The sequence below is a fragment of the Anguilla rostrata genome, chromosome 15 (genome assembly GCF_018555375.3).
Source record: "Anguilla rostrata isolate EN2019 chromosome 15, ASM1855537v3, whole genome shotgun sequence".
NCBI lineage: Eukaryota > Metazoa > Chordata > Actinopteri > Anguilliformes > Anguillidae > Anguilla > Anguilla rostrata.
Genome location: NC_057947.1, coordinates 2,599,519 through 2,618,529, shown reverse-complemented (window position 1 = coordinate 2,618,529; position 19,011 = coordinate 2,599,519). Strand labels below are relative to the sequence as shown.

Below are 19,011 nucleotides of genomic sequence, written 5' to 3'. Positions count from 1 at the left end.
GTCGGTCTCTCAAATATCGTTTAATATTATGTTTCTTCATTCAGTCTTATAGCGTAGATTCGCTGTCATCCTTCAGCTTAGGAGCAAATTTTAAACACAAGTCATTTTGTTTACTATTTATTTTTGTGCATATTGTAAATATGTAAGTACGTGTGTAGGTTACTTTGAATGAATGCCGTTATTTGATGTAATGTTACTATGGTAGTAAATACAGACACAGAAGATCACCTTGCTGCAGGTAGGACTCCACACCTTCTGATTTCTCTCACCTTGCACCTGAAGCTTGTCTCACCTTGCACCTGAAGCTTGGCTCAGCCTGAAACTTGTCCCACCTTGCACCTGAAGCTTGGCTCACCTTGCACCTGAAGCTTGTCTCACCTTGCACCTGAAGCTTGGCTCAGCCTGAAACTTGTCCCACCTTGCACCTGAAGCTTGGCTCACCTTGCACCTGAAGCTTGTCCCACCTTGCACCTAAAGCTTGTCCCACCTTGCACCTGAAGTTTGGCTCACCTTACACCTGAAGCTTGGCTCACCTTGCACCTGAAGCTTGGCTCACCTTGAAGCTTGTCCCACCTTGCACTTGAAGCTTGTCCCACCTTGCACCTGAAGCTTGTCCCACCTTGCTCCTGAAACTTGTCTCACCTTGCACCTGAAGCTTGGCTCACCTTGCTCCTGAAGCTTGTCTCACCTTGCACTTGAAGCTTGTCCCACCTTGCACCTGAAGCATGGCTCACCTTGCACCTGAAGCTTGGCTCACCTTGAAGTTTGTCCCACCTTGCACCTGAAGCTTGTCCCACCTTGCACCTGAAGCTTGTCCCACCTTGCACCTGAAGCATGGCTCACCTTGCACCTGAAGCTTGGCTCACCTTGCACCTGAAGCTTGTCTCACCTTGAAGCTTGTCCCACCTTGCACCTGAAGCTTGGCTCACCTTGCACCTGAAGCTTGTCTCACCTTGCACCTGAAGCTTGTCTCACCTTGCTCCTGAAGCTTGTCTCACCTTGCACCTGAAGCTTGGCTCACCTTGCACCTGAAGCTTGTCTCACCTTGAAGCTTGTCCCACCTTGCACCTGAAGCTTGTCTCACCTTGCACCTGAAGCTTGTCTCACCTTGCACCTGAAGCTTGGCTCACCTTGCACCTGAAGCTTGTCTCACCTTGCACCTGAAGCTTGGCTCACCTTGCACCTGAAGCTTGTCTCACCTTGAAGCTTGTCCCACCTTGCACCTGAAGCATGGCTCACCTTGCACCTGAAGCTTGTCCCACCTTGCACTTGAAGCATGGCTCACCTTGCACCTGAAGCATGGCTCACCTTGCACCTGAAGCTTGGCTCTTGACAGCACTCCTTCTGCCTCGGCGGTGATCTTGGAGCTGTCGGTAACCTGGCAGCTACGGATGAGCAGCACGTGACAGAGCCCGTTGCTGGACATCCTGAACTTCTCGCTGGGATAGATGCGCTCGCCGTCCATTTGCCAGATCAGCTGCACATCTTCAGGAGAGACGACGCACTTGAAGGTGGCGTCTTCCCCTTCCATTACCGTGGTGCTGTTCAGTTCTGCGATGAACTCCACAACCCGAGGCGCTTCCAGCGACAAAAACACAAGCATCCGCCTCAAAACCTGACCAAGGTCAACACCACTGCGTAACTCAATCTGTGCATTACATTTGTCATTCGTTTTTGTCAACGTTAGAGAATACAGGAATCATTTTGGAAACATCAATACGCATATTTGGAAGGTGCTATGTTTAAAAGCAACCAATTCAATAAATTTATGGTTAAAATATAAAAAATATTTAAATATATACACTGAAAAAGAATGTTTCATTTGAATGAACCTAAAATTCTTCAGTTCAGAAAACCTAAAAAATGCAGGTGTAACAAACTGAAATTGTTTAGGTTTATCCACTGAAACGGTTTTTTCGGTGTGAACGTATGGCTGGTGTGTGTGCGTGCGAGTGTGCGTGCGTGCGTGTGTGTGTGCGGTACTCACTCTCCACGCGGAGCGTGGCGCTGGTGCGGTCGTCCTTGGACTCGCAGGCGTACTGGCCGGCGTCCTGCGGAGTCAGGCGGTGGATGGTGAGGCTGCGCTCGGGCCCGTCGGCTCGGATGGCCAGGCGGCGGCTGGGCGCGATTTCCGCGCCGTCCTTCAGCCACAGCACGTCCCCTTTGGCCCGGCACAGCTGGCAGCGCAGGGTCACCATGCCGTCCGCGTGAGCCACCGCGTCCTCCAGCGCCTGCACGAACTTCACACGCATTTCTCACACACACACACACATAGGCGTCCGGTCACCATCGCGTTCACTCAGTCAACACACAGCTAGCTGCAGAATGGACTGTGCTAATCATTTACGTTTGTCTGTTCTACTTCATGGACACCTCATACTAGAATTTTACATTTTCTCTCTGTTTAAGACTTTTACCAGACAGATTATAGATATTTTGTTAAGGCTTTTACTAGACTTTAACAGATTATAGATGATATTAGCTATTACTAAAGTGGTAGTACATAAATGTAATTTTGAAATAGGCTTTTTCAGCTTTGGACATCTGACATCCAACATCTCATCCAAAATTATGGGTGTTAATCGGTCCACCCTTTGCTGCTATAACAACCTCCACTCTTCTGGGAAGGGTTTATACTAGATGTTGCAGTATTGCTGCAGAGATTTGCTTCCATTCAGCCAGAAGAACATTGGTACAGTTGGGCACTGATTGGGTAATTAGGCCTGGCTCGCAGTTGACTTTCCAATTGAGCCCAATGGTATTGGATGGGGTTGAGGTCAGGGCTCTATACAGGCCAGTCAAGTTCTTCCACACCATTCTCAACAAAACCATTTCTATATGGTCCCGGCTGTATGCCCAGGAGTATTGTCATGCTGAAACAGAAAAGGGCCTTCCCCAAAATGTTGGGGAAGCACAGAATCGTCTAGAATGTGAATGTATGCTGTAGCATTAATATTTGCCTTCAGTTGAACTAAGGGGCCTAGCCCAAACCATGAAAAACAGCCCCAGACCAAGGGGCATCCAGATACTTTTGGTCATATAGTGTATATAGGCATATACGATTTTGAAATTGCAAAGGTAATGAGATGTAGTCGTAACCCAGAGAGTCAATTTGCATACCAGTTTTCTTATTAAACAGAAGCAGAGTTCATTTTTATGGAATAATGAGTTTAAATCTTAGGAATGCTACCTTATAAAGCAGGGCCTTACACACATCAAGCATTTTAACCCCTTAGCGCACAAGCCAAATCTGTCCAATCCTTGCCCATTTAGGGGGTACCCTGTTTAAAGCTTTATAACTCCAGATGTAAACACAAAAACTTGAAAAATGGCTTAAATGAAGCAAGACATTTGTACCATTTACAATACTAGCTGAGATTACCTTATATTCATAATTTTGGAAGAAATACAGTGCCCCAAATGCAAATTGTCTAGGCAAAAAATCTAAAATGAATTTGCTCTTTTTTAGTTCGCAATGAAATACTGAGAGATTGCATATATAAAGCAGGTTAAACTATACATGTCCTTGATCAAAAACGTCTTGACCACAAGTTCATAAAATCTAAGAGTGGATATGTAGAACTACTAAAGATCTATGAAGCAAAAACTAAGCAGCGTACCTAGCGTCTCCAAATCTACTGTAAATTGCTGTAAATCACAACATATTCACGTATTTCACTACAAATCAACTGTTTTTACTCAAGAAACACACTGTTGCATCATTTTCAAGTGGGAATTACAAGCTTTCCATCAGTACAGTGGTCTAAAATAGCTAGGGGTCCAGAAACATATCCAAAATCTCTCCAAAAAGGAATATAATGATTTTGTCCACTGTAAAGCATATAAATGAGCCCCTTATGAAGGTTTAAGATGAAACATTGATGTCAGATTTAAAAAAATAATGCAAAAATATTGTTACACAATGCTGTACATTACCTAAATTAATAATAATGAACTCTTGTATGTATTTCTATACTCTGTACTCTCGTATGTTTTCTTGTATGGGGATGGGACGATATGAAAACAATTTTCAACCGTCCACCACGTTTTGGCAATGTTCAAACACTCGTCATCACTGTTGCATGCATCACAAAAAGTACTAGACTACCAACGAACGCTTACATTACAGTGTGAAATATCCTCATTATAAAATACCACTAACCTATTTAAAGACACTCAATTTCAAAAATAACACATATAACCAAAATATTTTGAGCAGCAATACTTACATAAAAATTATGAAATCTTATCTGTTTTCAGTATAGAGACAGTAAATCAATTATATAGTTCTATCCGCTTCTGTCTTACACCAGAAAATGATGTCAGCTTGGTCTATCAGCAAACATATGGCTTAGCTATGCCCAGAAGTCCTCAATAATAATAGTATTTTCCAAGAAATTACGAAAAATCGCTGACAATGTTTCGTTAGGTGCATTATCTTTTACTGCTACCAGAGTGAATGCGTAAGTGAATGCGATGATAAGAAAATCTTCGGTTACGCTGACCTATAAAACCCTATTCCAAAAGCAAAATTAGACATGTTATACATCGTTAGAAAGCTTATACTCTCGCCTACCGAACAAATGAATTGTCAATCAAGCCAGACTGTACTAAAAACAACACGTGTGGTATTACGTACAGCTATTTTGGAAGGTATCCAGGCATCCCAAATGCGCGTATATTTCCCAAACAGATTGCACAAGACAATATATGACCACTCAGTCTCAAAAGGGACATCTTTATGCATAAAGCCAATGGTAAGGTTGTATATTTATTCAATATTTAGTCCCAGATATTGACTGTAGAATGACATTGTATAGTTTTTTTAAACTTTTCTCGTTTATTTCGTTTATTCAGTGAGCAGTGTTTTCACTGCTGTATTGGCATATCTTAGGGCTATTGTCGGGTTTATCTTGTTACTATGATGGAATATGACGGATTTTTTAGTGGTGAAAGAATATTTTATGAATGCCAAGATAGACAATATTGCCCATTATGTCATGGGTGGGGGTGTAGTTGTAGATGAGACTGCAGGGAGGGGGTGCGTGTTAAACGAACGACCAGAGCAACAATGGTGGCACTGCGAAACTGTGTATTCGGCATAGTTGTCCTGTATCGTCTACTAATGAAACTAAAACAAAGCGTTTCTGTTTTTAACTCATACTTGGTTGCAGTAGCACCGAATGTCTGAGTTCAGTAATCTCGGCATGCCGGCGTGCCGACCACTAGGGGCTTTACGCTCCGAGGTTAAATATATATTTGTAGGGCTTTTTTATTGGACAGAACAGTGTTGTGAGACAGGAAGACTGAAGAATTAGGGAGCCCCCTGCCCTATGCCCGCCCACGTCTCACCCCCCGCCCCTTACCTTTGACCAGCAGGCTGAAGTGCACCTCATCGCCGGTGGTGTCGCAGGTGTATCCCCCGCTGTCCGAGCGGTGCAGGGGGTCGATGGTGAGGAAGTGCCTGTTCCCCTCCTGCCTGACATGGAACCTCTCTCCTGAGACCTGCGTCCAGTCCTTCAGCCACCGGACCGTGGCCGAGTCGCGAGAGGTGGTGGCGGACAGCGTCACGCTCTCGCTTTCATACCCAGTCACCAGGTTGGCCTTCTCTTTGTTCAGGAACTTGGTGGGAGCCTCTGCAAGCGAAAAAGAAATAAATAATAACAGCAATTCAGAAATAAGTTATTAAATAGACAACCAACAAAGTGAGGCTCTGTTGCCTGTACCATCCAAGTGATGGCTAGTTTAATACAGTCAGCTATTTTCAGCCAAATTCAGGACAATTTTCGTTTTTTGTTCACGAGTCTCTTGAGAAAGCTTTACCTTGGACCTTTACCAAGGTGGTCATCTTGTCGTCCACAGCGTCGCACGTGTACTCCCCGGAGTCCGAGGGCCGGAGGCCCGTGAGGACGAGCTTCCTCACCGTCCCGTAGCTGTCGATGTGGGTTCGAGCGTCGGGGCTGAGCAGCCGCCCGTTGCAGTACCACTCCACCGGTGCGTTTGAGCGCGACACCTCACAGGCCAAAATCAGATCGTCCCCCCCCAGCAAACTGTGCTTCTCCGGACTCTCGGAGTTTCCTACGATGGCCACCGGACGCTCTGGATAAAGGGACACAAGTCTGGTTAATTACGTAAGCGAGAGGAAATCAAAGCTCTCGTTTAGTTTATCGTGCTGCAGGACAGCGAGTATCGTATCGCAGTGTTCCGCACCTTTCACTCGGACGTTAAAGACGACGCTGTCGTCCGTGGAGTGGCAGGCGTACTCGCCGGCGTCCGAGAGCTCGGCGTTGAGGATGACCAGCGAGCGGAAGGCTCCTTCTTCTTCGATGCAGAAGTGCTCGTTTTCCTCCACGCTCTGGCCGTCTTTGGACCACCGGACCGCGCCGTTCGCCCGGGAGAGCTCACACTCCAGAACGATATCGTCCGATTCCAAGTGCAGCTGCTCGGTCTTCAGCTCACATTTCTTCAGGATTTTCACTGGCGGCTCTGAATATTAAAAAAAAAAAAAAAATCCAAAGAGTTGCAAGGAAAGCGAATTTGGGAGTGGGGGTGTGTCAGTCATCATAGGCAACAACTAAATCACTAAATAAATCAAAATCAAGGCTTGTTTTGGATTTTGTGTTCTAATATTGTGCTAAACACCCCCCCCCCCCACAAAAAGAGAAAGAAATAGTGCATCAAATGACCTTTGACCCCCGCTAACTTGCTTCTAGTGATGTGCTTTCATAATATAGGCACGATTTCTAAACATTTATTGGGCCTAACATTTTCTGAGCTCTTACCGGTGACTTTGACATGAAAGTCCATTACATCATCTTTGGCATCACAGACGTACTGCCCAGAGTGTTCGAATTTGGACACGTGTACGGTCAGCTGGCGGAAGATTCCGTCCTCGACGATGGTGACGTTGCGGCTGTCCTCCATCTCTTCCCCGTCCTTCTTCCAGCTCACCTCGGCGGAGGGGCGGGACACCTCGCATTCAAGCACCAGAGGATTCCCCACCAGGATCTCCACAGCGCTAGGCATCTTTCTGGGGCGCACAAACCTCACTGGGGGCTCTGGTCAAAAACATGCGCAAAGACAGCGTCAGGTATAGCGTGATGTTTGATACCAGCTGACTCAGACTATGCAGGTTATTACTTTTTTACAAGAATATTTAAAACACGAACATCTGGTATGACCTGTATTTTCAGAGTGATTATGAGATGTCAGGACTGGTTTTTGGCACAATGTGCATGGACAGTGGCCTAGGGTGCCATCAGACTGGGGGGGTGGGGCTAGTGGAGGGGGGGGTACCAAATGAAGGAAATATCCACATGCGTTCCTGATAGTCCACGATCACGTTTGCTGTCAAGAATAATTCCTCAAATTCCTCTTTGGAAAACTTAACATTTGATCTTCATTCCATGTTAAATTCCCTTATATAGAGTAGCAGCAATATTCAAATGAACATTGTGCAGCTCTATTCACTTACACAAGTACATAGAAACCCCACTAAATGAAAAATACATGGAGAAATTATGCCAATTAGCACTAGTGAATCTGCCTCAGAGTTTAATGATTTTTTCTCAAAACGCACTTGTAGCAGATTAAGAAATTAAATACAAATTAACCAACTAATCCAAAGACCACAGTTGCCTGCATCTGGATTGCCATAAAGCTTTGCGCTGGAATACCTGCGATGTTGACAAAGAAAGTCACAGAGTCGTCGCCGGTGTCACAGACATATTCGGCAGAGTCTTGGACGGTGGTCTCTGGGATGATCAGTCTCCTGTAGACCCCGTCCACTTCCAGGATCAGGGTGTTGCTCTCTTCCACCTCGAGCCCGTCCCGGTACCAGCGCACTGTGGCGTTGGGCCGCGAGATCTCGCAGCTCAACACCACCCGCTCCGAGGTTTGCTGGCACAGCTCCATCTGGGACTGGCTCGGCGACACGATGCTCACAGGAGGTTCTGAAAGAGGACAGCTCATAGCCTTGCATTGCAACGGGACTGACTCTTCAAAAACTGACACTGATTTAGCGAAGTGTGTCAACTCAAGGATGTCATTCATGGTCACAGGGCCATGAAATCTCAAATGTTCAAATTAAAGGCTTGCTATGCAGGATTTTTTAGCCTGTCTTTACAATCAAAGAAGTCTCCGCCTCCTTCTTCAACCCCGCCCACCCCCAAGTACCTGATCGAGTCACTGACACGTAAATTCAATAGACACTACCAGTAAATTTCTACCATCAATTACTCGAACTGGACATTATGCTACATTGTCTGGTCAGGACCGCGAACCAGACATGTACAAATATTTTGAAAACCGGACATTCTGGTCAAAAATCAGACATCTGGCAACCATAGCTGCATAGCTAGTGGTAAAGTTACTTACAGGTCCAAAAGAAAACAAACAAACCAGCTCTGTGTCGCTTTTCATCCCCTTGGTGAACTTCAGCTGACCCCACCGAGGAAAAGCTATTTCAAGGTTACAGCAACTCTAGTTCTTGAACGAGCCCTGTCGGCTTGTCTTTTTGCTTCGCTGTATCTGGGCCATTACAGCATCTAGCTAGCCATAGTAACAAACACTCAGTTTAAATCTGACCCAAACCACAAGCTCTGTAGGCCACACCCACCCCTCCCCACACAGCAAAGTGCCACACCCAGAAACGTCCAAAACACATTTTAGAATAACAAATACAGTTAAAGGTGCACAAATTTGGCAAAGGTATGTAAAGACAGATATGCCATCGCATGGTTATTTTATAATATTTTCAAGTTAAAAACCGTGCATAGTATTCCTTTAATCAAAACAGAAATTGATACATATTATTTTGCTCAAATAAGCAACTCTTGAAGCTAGGAAACTTCTTACCCGTTATGTTGAGCTGGAAGAATATTGAATCGTCAGCTGTGTCACAGACATACTCTCCGGAATCTTCTATCCCACAGTTGAGAATCTTAAGTCTTCTGTATGGACCCTCCGACTTCAGTTTGATACTCTGGCTCTCTTGAAGCTTCTGTCCGTCCTTGTACCAGTGCACCGTGCCGTTTGAGCGCGACAGCTCGCAGCTGAGGACCACCTCTTCAGAAACGTGGCGGTCCAGGTGGACGTCCTCCTTGGGATAGATGATCATCACCGGAGGCTCTGTGGAGCGAGGCACGATAAGCGGAAAAATAAAGCACGTGGTTCATTGCTGTCATCCATAAAACGGAAAGGTTTCAGTGAGGGTCGTTTTCCTGTTCTGGGTGAAAATACTGCTCCATACCGCGAATGTTGACCTTGAATATCAGGGCGTTGTCTCCCGCTCGACAGGTGTATATCCCGGCGTCCGACAGCTGAGCGGACCGGAGGATGAGCCTCCTCATGGTGCCATCGGCCTGGATGGTGACGTTACTGCTTGGCTGCACCTCCGCCCCGTCCTTGTACCACACCACGCTGGCGTTGGGCCGGGACACCTGGCAGCTGAGCACTAGAGGGTCCAGCTCCACAATGCTTTTGTGGAGGTTCTCCTCGGGCTCATCGAGGAAGGTTACGGGCGGGGCTGTGGGGGACGAAGCGATAAGTCAGTCCTGCTGCTGTCCATGTGGCCTTTAGCAGAGTGTAGCATGGGTGACATGACTGGCAGGCGCAGCGCATGCGTTGACTTTAAGAATCAGGACAATGGAACAGTTTGCCTGGACTTTTCCGTAGAAAATCTCCTCTGTTGATGTGGATACATTATTATTAATGAAATGTTGTAGCAGGATTAGGTCTGAAAGAGGTTAGATGACATGCACCCCACCCTCACCCCCCCCCCCCCCACCCCACAAGACTTCTCTTTTGTGAAAAGCGTCAATATGTAGGACGAATGGAAAATGAAGTTGACAGAATCAGTTGAAAGACATTGCTTTGAATGTGGCGTGACTGTAAGAAACGGGGTCCACTCTCGTATAAATATTAGGTAAAGCATTAAGAAGCTGATGGAAGCAAAAAAAAAAAGAAGAATGAATTCATTATACGTCCAAAAAGAACTCTTCATACAACAAAAGTAAAACATTAGAATGCACCATGTTTTGGTTAGCTCCATGAGGAAGAAAGTAAAAAAGAGGAAATAGTCGGTGAAGAAGCTTCGTATATCACCTTTAATATCCACATAAAACTCGATGACATCGTCAGCTGTTTTACAGCTGTACACTCCAGAGCTGGAAAACCCAGACGACGGCAAAATCAGCATCCTCTTGGTGCCTTCTGATTGGACCACTACCCCAGATTGTGGGAGGAGCTGTAACCCATCCTTGAACCAGCTGACCTGGGCAGTGGAGTCTGAGATTTCACAGTGTAGCACAACAGGACGGCCTTCTTCAATGGACTTGCTCTTCTGTACCTCTTGAATGGCTGAGAACTTCACTGGTGGAGCTAGAGATGTTTTAATTTGTTTAAAAAAATATTTTTACTGATGTCAGTTTCCTACATGAGCAGCATGAGAAATATCAGAAAAAAATATCAGTTTCAAATGTGTATTTTTATTTAGGAACATTTTTTGTGTCTTGTAAAAGAGAGGTTTTTCCTCGTATCAGATGATTGTTTAAGCATGGCTAAGCGCTAGCTAAGGGGTTTAAGGTATGTATAAGAAAGGTATTTTTGAATAAAAAAACTTTTTTCCAAATGTTTTCATACTCAAAATTCAGTAAGCCTTGCTGAAATACATTTGGTTTACATTTTCAATTTACGTTCACAACCAAATGACCAGTGGTGTCCTTACTTGTTAAAGGAGACTTTTATAGAGAGACTATAGTAACTGTTTATCAATTACATCAATCAGCTTTTTATACCATTCTTCACACCATGGCGTCCCAGGGCACTGTATAGTTTGAAACAATTAGCAAAATAGAAAGCATTTCAGTCAGTTTCATGAAGATTACATAAACGCAAAGAGGCATATCAAAGAGAAATGCTTTCTGTTGGCATTTCTCCTGCATTTCAGCGGGAAGAGCGTTCCCCTTCGTCAAGGATGAATGGGTACCAACCCCAATTTCTGGACAGGAGGAGTGGACAGGCACGCAAGGTGCTGACAGTTCTACAAGGTAGGACGGCTATTCATTTAGTCTTACAGTAATTAAATAACTGCTGCCTTGTAATCAGTGTACTGTTAAACAGGCAGCCAGTGGCAGCGATCTAAAGACTTGTGTGATGTGTTCTGACCAGGCGATTGGAGTCAGCATCCTAGCAGTACAGTGTTGAGGGCTGGACATTACAAAGGAGCGGACCATCACACTTAAGTCTTTCTGGCTCAGAGGTGTGACAGGTTTCACAAGATCTCTCACACGATGGTTTGAGATTGCAAACATAATCAAATATGTCACCCAAATTTAATAATTCTCTGCAACGGTGAAATTCTCAAGCTAATATATGCATCTTGAAAGTTCATGATTACAGTTTCAATTCTTGATTTGGGAAAAAAGGTAAAAACTAAAACCCCTTGTTCAGTTATTATGGCTAGACGTTTTGCGAAGAAACAGGTATCCACAAACAAGTTATTCATACATACATGGTGCTGTACACCACTAGTTGTTAAGGGTTCATCACTGGCAAACGGCTACCTTGCATTTTAGTGGATAAAATTTTTAGCATCTCACATTTGTTAGTGATTTGGAGAAAAAAGAAACTCAAACTCACCTTTAACGTCCACCTTGAATGACATGGTGTCATCAGCCGTTTCACAACGGTATGTGCCAGCGTGACAGAGCTCAGCTGATTGGATGGTCAGTGTCCTCGTTTTGTCCTCTGATTGGATCTCTACTCCAGATTGTGGGTGGATCAGTACCCCATCCTTGTACCAGGTGACCTGGGCAGTGGGGTCTGAGATCTCGCAGTGTAGCACAATGGGACAGCCTGCTTCAACCGACCTGCTCTTCGCTACTTCTGGGATTTCTGAAAACTTCACTGGCAAATCTGAGGGGTATTAATCTGATTAGGAATATTTTCCAAAAGTTTTCCAATTGCCCCAGCCAATATCTTTTTAGTCATGACCGAGTTCCATGCAGATATTGTATTCATGTGAGTAATTAAATACTGTAAAAAAGCAGTTAGTGTTTTTTTATCATGAATATTAATTTTCCTGTGTTTACCCTGAATACATATGAGGAGAGCTATATTTACATGTTCTTCACTAGGCAAGCAGGACTGTTTGGTTGGTTTGTCAAAGCTGAGAAAAATGTTAAAATGCACAAGACACTTAAAGGGACAGGATAATTTTTAAAAAATGTTAGGAGAGCAGGACACAGTAAAATTCTCAGTGTTAAATCAACTCTTACAGAGTTTTCATTCTCAGTGTTCATTTTGTGTTAAATCAGCTTTTACAGAGTTTTCATGAGCGCAATAGAGACCGTTGGGCTGGTTAAAAATGACTATCAGTCATTGTGTTAATTTTCCACTAAACATTGTGCACATGCAGATCTCCTACCGGATAAGTGCATAAAGCATTCCATATGTCAGAATCCAGAGATTTGGTTGCCAAGAAAGGAAATATTCGGAAAATCACCTTGAACATCCACCTTGAATATAACGACTTCTTCAGCAAAGCCACAGCTGTATACACCAGAGTGTGAACGCTCTGCTGATTGGATAACCAGTTTCCTCATTTGGCCTTCTGATTGGATGTCCACTCCAGATTGTGGGTGGAGCTGTACCCCATCCTTGGCCCAGCTGACCTGGGCGTTGGAGTCTGAGATCTCACACTGAAGCACAATGGGACAGCCTGCTTCAACCGACCTGCTCCTGTCATCTTCAGCAAGTTCTTTGAAATGTGCTGGTGGAGCTGGGAGTTATAATGTGTACAAAGAGAAAGTCATTTTGGCATTTCAAAAAAGCAGTAGTGTTATTTCAACAGTGGATATTTTACAAGCGGTTTATTGCAAAAAAGAAGAAAAAAGAAAAGAAAAGCTAAGCCATGTTAAAGATGCAATTAAAAAGTAGCATATCTAGTTGCAGTAATAAAAAGCATTGTGGGAATTTGACCAAGATATTTTTTTACGTTTGTTTGAAATGTCTTGCATCCAGGAGTAAACATAGCCACACAGAAACAGAGCGCCATGATAGCTGCAAGCATAAACACGTATTGCGTCAAATTAAATTCTAGTTGGAACAGATATAACTTGAAATCATGGTTCTATCAGACATGGAATTGGATGGCATCCTCTTTTGTCCTACAGTTGAACATCTGAGTGAGGTGTAGCTCAAAGATTATCATGTAAACATACAGAACAGTCCATGGAACATTTGCCTTGGGTAGTTAAGATTAGGGCGCACTATTCACAGTCTGAGCAAATACCATTATTAATAACAAAGAGAATATCTTTGCCAAGATGCTGAAGAGAGGCACCAAGAACTGTGAATGGAACATGAGAAACAGTCTTACGAGCATAACATTTTGTAATACAAGACCAAAGGGAAATTTTCCACGTAGAATTGAGCGACTACTTGTCTTGTTTTGGACTGCGATTTAACGCAGTGAGGTGAACTCAGCACAGAAAGAAAAGCAGGCCTAGTCCTACACAGCTGAAACTCTGCATGTTAGAGCAAACGATCACTCTTCCCTTTGAGCGGAGATACGAAATCAAAGAGCAGAAATGCAGAGAGAACAAGAGCTCCTGAGACAGAAGCTAAAAAAACGCTTAAAACCACACCCAGGGACATGTGACACTGAGTGCCCAATCTCCTCAACGCCACCAACATTGTGTACTCACAGGACAACATGACAGTGAAGGGTGCAAAAGACGAAACCTTAGAGTACAAGGTAAACACTGGTGTCCAGATACATTTGTATTACGTGCAAGTAACCTGTAATTAGGTTAGACTGCCTGGGTTCTGTTTGTGAGGAAATACATTTATTGTGGCTAATGAATCTCGAGTTTGAAACGTCATTAAATAACAGCTGTTCCCATAGAATAAATGTGTAAAAAATGTTTATTTGTGATAAACAGCCAAGCGCAAAACATGCCATCTGTTAGTCGCGTCTGTATAAATGTGTTTGGTTAATTCAGGATAATATTTATAAAGAGATCATTTGGAAATCACCTTCAAAGCCCAAATTAAACTGGACGCCATCATCCTTTGCCTCACGACTGTAAACTCCAGAGGGCGAGAGCTCTGCCGAGCGGACATCTATTGTCCTCGAGATGCCATCTGATTGGATGTCTGCACTAGCCTGTGGGCGGAGCTGTAGCCCTTCCTGGCAGCGGCTGACCTGGGCAGTGACCTGGGCAGGGAGCTCAGAGATCTCACAGTGCTGTACAATGGGGCGGTCTGCTTCAACTGCTGGCCTGCTCTCCTCCTCAACTTCAGGAAGTGCTGACAATCTCACTGGTGGAGCTAAGGGGTCAAATTTGTATAAAACATTCTTTTCATTAAAATGAAATAGAAAGTTTCTAGACTAGTTTTGGTTAGGTTTATGTAATTTCTTTGTGCACACTAGATGTGACATTTAGATGATGATTTTTTTGTTTGTTGTTGTTTTGTTTTAATTATGGAGGGGATGTAGGTGGAGGTGGAATATTTATGGAGGACCTGGCTCTATAGATGTCTAATAAATGCCAAGACAAGCACAAGACTTTCATTGTTAGTCACTTTTGCAGGAGTGAGTGGGGTTACTTCTTGAACACAGCAGAAACCTAGCTGCAAGTCACCTTTGACATCCACATGAAACTGCCTTGCATCTTCCATTGTCTCACAACTATTCAACCTTGAGTGAGACAGCTTTGCTGATTGGACAGTGAGTCCCCTTGTGGTGCCCTCTGATTGGATGTCTGTTCCATTCTGTGGAAGAAGGTTTTGACCATCCTTGGACCACTTGCTTTCAGATGTGGGATCAGATATTTCACACTGTTGCACAGTGGGCCAGTCTGTATCAACGAAATTGCTCTTCTCATCTTCAGGATGTGCTGTGAAGTTCACCAGTGGAGATAGGATTGTTTTAAGTTATGTAGAGAGATTCATATTACCAATGAAAAGTAAGCAATGGTAGCGCAGAACTAAAGTCATAACTGTTTAGTGTCTACTGTCTATTGGCTGTGTCAACAGTAGCCTTTAGCCACTCTGACTCAATACCTTCAAAAAGGACTACAGCATTGCTTTTCGAACTTTCTGTATTTTAATATACTTGGTAGGAAGAGAGGACCACTTGGGATTACAAGAATGAATAGAGCCTTGACTTCCTAGGGATACATTTTCACTTGTAAATTTTATAATAGAACAATTTTTCAGATAATTATTTATTTAAATATACTAGTGTATGATCTGGCTAATATGAATCACCAGGACATAAGCTCAAAAATTGTGGCATATCATTAATAAGATAATTTCAGCAAACTGAAACCTAATCAAATGTAATTTATCTATATTCTTGGTCAGGAATGTGTTGCACTGTGGAAGGTATCCAACCAATGCCAAATATACCCTAATGAAAATGCACTACAGCACTACAACTGGATGCAAAACCTGATGTGCTCACATCAGTATTAGCTTTTTTTGATGGAGCTGATTGTTTAAATCACCTTCAACATCCACCTTAAATGCTGTGGCATCTTCTTCTGCGTCACTGCTGTTCTTTTTCAACTGAGTCAAGTGAGGCAGCCGTGCTGATTGGTCAGTCTCTCTCTCCACGGTGTCCTCTGATTGGATGTATCGACCAGTTTGACTGTAGTTCATTCTCAAATGAGTCAAGTGAGGGGGCTGTGCTGATTGGTCAGTCACTCTCTCCACGGTGCCCTCTGATTGGATGTGTTGTTCCGGGTCGTTGTTGTTCTTTCTCAGCTGAGTCAAGTGGAGGGGCTGTGCTGACTGGTCAGTCTCTCTCTCCACGGTGTCCTCTGATTGGATGTATCGATCACTTTGACTGTTGTTTGATCTCAAATGAGTCAAGTGAGGGGGCTGTGTTGATTGGACAGTCTCTCTCTCCACGGTGTCTTCTTTTTGAATGTATCGATCACTTTGACTGTTGTTCAATCTCAAATGAGTCAAGTGAGGGGGCTGTGTTGATTGGGTAGTCTCTCTCTCCATGGTGTCTTCTGACTGGACGTATTGCCCAGTTTCATTGCTGTTCTTTATCAACTGAGTCAAATAAGGGAGCTGTGCTGATTGGTCAGTGTCTCTCTCCATGGTGTCCTCTGATTGGACGTATCGCCCAGTTTCACTGCTGTTCTTTATCAAATGAGTCAAGGGAAGGGGCTGTGCTGATTGGTCAGTCACTCTCTCCATGGTGCTTTCTGATTGGATGTGTTGCCCAGTTTGACTGTAGTTCCTTCTCAAATGAGTCAAGTGAGGAAGCTGTGCTGATTGGTCAGTCTCTCTCACCATGGTGCCTTGTGATTGGATGTATCGCCCAGTTTGACTGTAGTTCGTTTTCAAATGAGTCAAGGCAGGGAGCTGTGCTGATTGGTCAGTCTCTTTCTCCATGGTGTCTTCTGATTGGACGTATTGCCCAGTCTCACTGCTGTTCTTTATCAACTGAGTCAAATAAGGGAGCTGGGCTGATTGGTCAGTGTCTCTCTCCATGGTGTCCTCTGATTGGACGTATCGCCCAGTTTCACTGCTGATCTTTATCAACTGAGTCAAGTGAGGGGGCTGTGCTGATTGGTCAGTCACTCTCTCCATGGTGCCCTCTGACTGGATGCATCGCCCAGTTTGTTGGAGGGGCTTGATTTCATCCTTGGCTGTGGGCTTTATGACCTCACAGAGGGGAGCAGGGGGAGGGGCTTCTTCTGTGTATTTGATCTTCTTTGCTTCAGGTTCTGCTGACACGTCCACTGATGCAGCTATGGTTATTTTGGTGTACACACAGAAAGGTTTTCAGTAAACCACATTTCCCTTTGAATGTAACTTAAAGAACATCTCATTAAAATGATTCTTGATGCCTAGGTCGTTTTTAGATAGCTATTGCATGTATCTGCTGTTAAATTAATGTAAACATTCCCCTGGACTGAAGAGTTTCTAGAAAAATGAAAGAAATATCCATTGCTGAGGCAAGATATTTAAGAGGATCGACCAGACCTCTGGTCTGAAAAACAAGCCAAAAAAGGTGTCAGGAAAACACCTTTGTTATCATTACACAAGAAATTGCATTCACAAGCATATCCATTCCCCCTCTGCCTGTTCATTCATTAACTCAACTTTCACTTCATTAAAGCCAAGAAAATTGCTGCTTTCATCAGACTCACCTCACACCAGAATCAATTTAAGTGGTGGCCTATGAGCTTGATATGTCAGAGACTGAAGTCTTACTTAAACTGACCATTAATGTCAATGCTATTCTTTATGGGGGAGGGGAGGGGCAGGGGATTGGGCAAAGGGTAGACCAAGAAAATGCCTGGTGGGACAGTCCATGAGTGGAACTTGGAAATTCAATAATAATAATAATAATAATAAGAATAATAATAATTATAATAATAACTGAAATGCAATTCAGTTAAAAAAAATAAAGATGTATTACATACAATTAGGCATCGTATTGGGCAGCCCCAAAAACCCATCCTCAACAAATCTTGCTAGCTAGTCAGGTGCCCAAGTGCATGACAGAACAAGTACAACATTTTAACAGACAAGGGACACATTGAGACACAAGGAACAAATCTACACAAGTAATACTGCAAATTGTGCAAGGTTAATCAACTTGTTCACAAAAATAACTGCTGAAGCTGGTGATGTAGCTGAAGTTAGCTTAGCGCAGTGCCTAGCATCCAGTCACAGCCAGTGGCCAGCAGAGCGACTGCAGTAGAAAAGGCAGGAGGAGGTTGCTGCTGAACAGCAGACCATAGCCATGGAGTCAACAAGACCAGGAGGGCCATGGACAATGCTTCAGAATCTACAAGACCAGGAAGTCCATGGACAATGATTCAGAATCTACAAGACCAGGAAGTCCATGGACAATGCTTCAGAGTCAACAAGACCAGGGAGGCCATGGACAATGCTTCAGAATCTACAAGACCAGGAAGGCCATGGATAATGCTTCAGAGTCAACAATACCAGGAGGGCCATGGACAATGCTTCAGAATCTACAATACCAGGAAGGCAATGGACAATGCTTCAGAGTCAACAAGACCAGGGAGGCCATGGACAACTCTTCAGGCTCAACAAGACCAGGGAGGCCCTGGACAATGTTTCTTGAAAGAATGCGACAGGACGAGGAGGAGACAGGACCCCTCACTCTTCTCTCTCTGTGTGTCTTCTCATCCTTGCCTACGCTCTCTTTTACTTTTCTGTGTGCCGATTGGTTGGAAATAACCAGCAGGGCTACACTACTGTCATTTTTTAAACAAAATGTTAACACTTCCTAGCAGGGTTATACAATGCTCCCATTTTAGGACCATTTGCAGCTAAAAATTGTGCTAACTGGAAAAATAATTTAGGAGCTAATCTAATCTAGATAATCTGCTAATTTGGCTTCATTAGGGTGCTCATAAATTTTTCATGAGCTCATTGGAAAAAATATCAGTGTAGAGCCCTGGCTAGCCATAGTGACTTGTTAGCAGGAGCAAAATTAGCTTCCCAAAAGTGTGAAACTATGCAATGAAAATCATAGAATAATGTACGTTCATCTCTCTTTCTACCACAGTCAGGTGTCCAACACCAAAAAAAGAGCTTTAACAACTGGCTAATTTCACAGCAGCAAAATTTGGCAAAATCTGCGCCACCAGCCAAGACAAAAAGCACATCCTTAGAGACACATCCTTTTTTGTTTTAGGATCAATATTTTACTGTTTTAATCTGCCAGTCCTGATGCATATTACAGATTATTGAATAATTTGGCAATTTAAACAAAAGATGCTATTGTACCACAAGATAGGATGGAGTTAAAGGACTATCTATATAATTCAATTGTAGGATTAGTATAGTAGATTATTCACCAGATTTATAGCTTGAATGTTGATTAAAGAAAATAATCAGTATTAGATCACAATAACCAGTTTGAAGAGAAGATTTCAGCCTCTATTATAAGCTCGCAATCTGCCACAGTTCATGAAATATACTACCATCGCTTTTTTGTGTAATTTG

The 19,011-nt window shown here is 43.6% G+C and overlaps 1 protein-coding gene across 11 annotated transcripts in view; it reads right to left on the bottom strand.

Annotated features, from left to right (window-relative positions):
• Window positions 1–19,011, bottom strand: part of obsl1b (obscurin like cytoskeletal adaptor 1b) — a 48,558-nt gene that overhangs the window by 14,912 nt on the left and 14,635 nt on the right. For 4 of the 11 annotated variants that reach the window (XM_064309887.1, XM_064309888.1, XM_064309890.1 and 1 more), the window contains 15 exons: window positions 15,516–16,775; window positions 14,649–14,903; window positions 14,041–14,334; window positions 12,506–12,781; window positions 11,641–11,916; window positions 10,105–10,380; window positions 9,251–9,526; window positions 8,857–9,129; window positions 7,677–7,952; window positions 6,783–7,058; window positions 6,211–6,486; window positions 5,824–6,099; window positions 5,367–5,636; window positions 1,988–2,254; window positions 1,309–1,578 (listed from right to left, as the gene is read on the bottom strand). In XM_064309887.1, the coding sequence (XP_064165957.1) occupies window positions 1,309–1,578; window positions 1,988–2,254; window positions 5,367–5,636; window positions 5,824–6,099; window positions 6,211–6,486; window positions 6,783–7,058; window positions 7,677–7,952; window positions 8,857–9,129; window positions 9,251–9,526; window positions 10,105–10,380; window positions 11,641–11,916; window positions 12,506–12,781; window positions 14,041–14,334; window positions 14,649–14,903; window positions 15,516–16,775 (5,097 nt within the window). The remainder of the gene's footprint in view (window positions 1–1,308; window positions 1,579–1,987; window positions 2,255–5,366; window positions 5,637–5,823; window positions 6,100–6,210; window positions 6,487–6,782; window positions 7,059–7,676; window positions 7,953–8,856; window positions 9,130–9,250; window positions 9,527–10,104; window positions 10,381–11,640; window positions 11,917–12,505; window positions 12,782–14,040; window positions 14,335–14,648; window positions 14,904–15,515; window positions 16,776–19,011) is intronic. The other 7 variants (XM_064309896.1, XM_064309897.1, XM_064309898.1 and 4 more) reach the window with 4 other exon arrangements.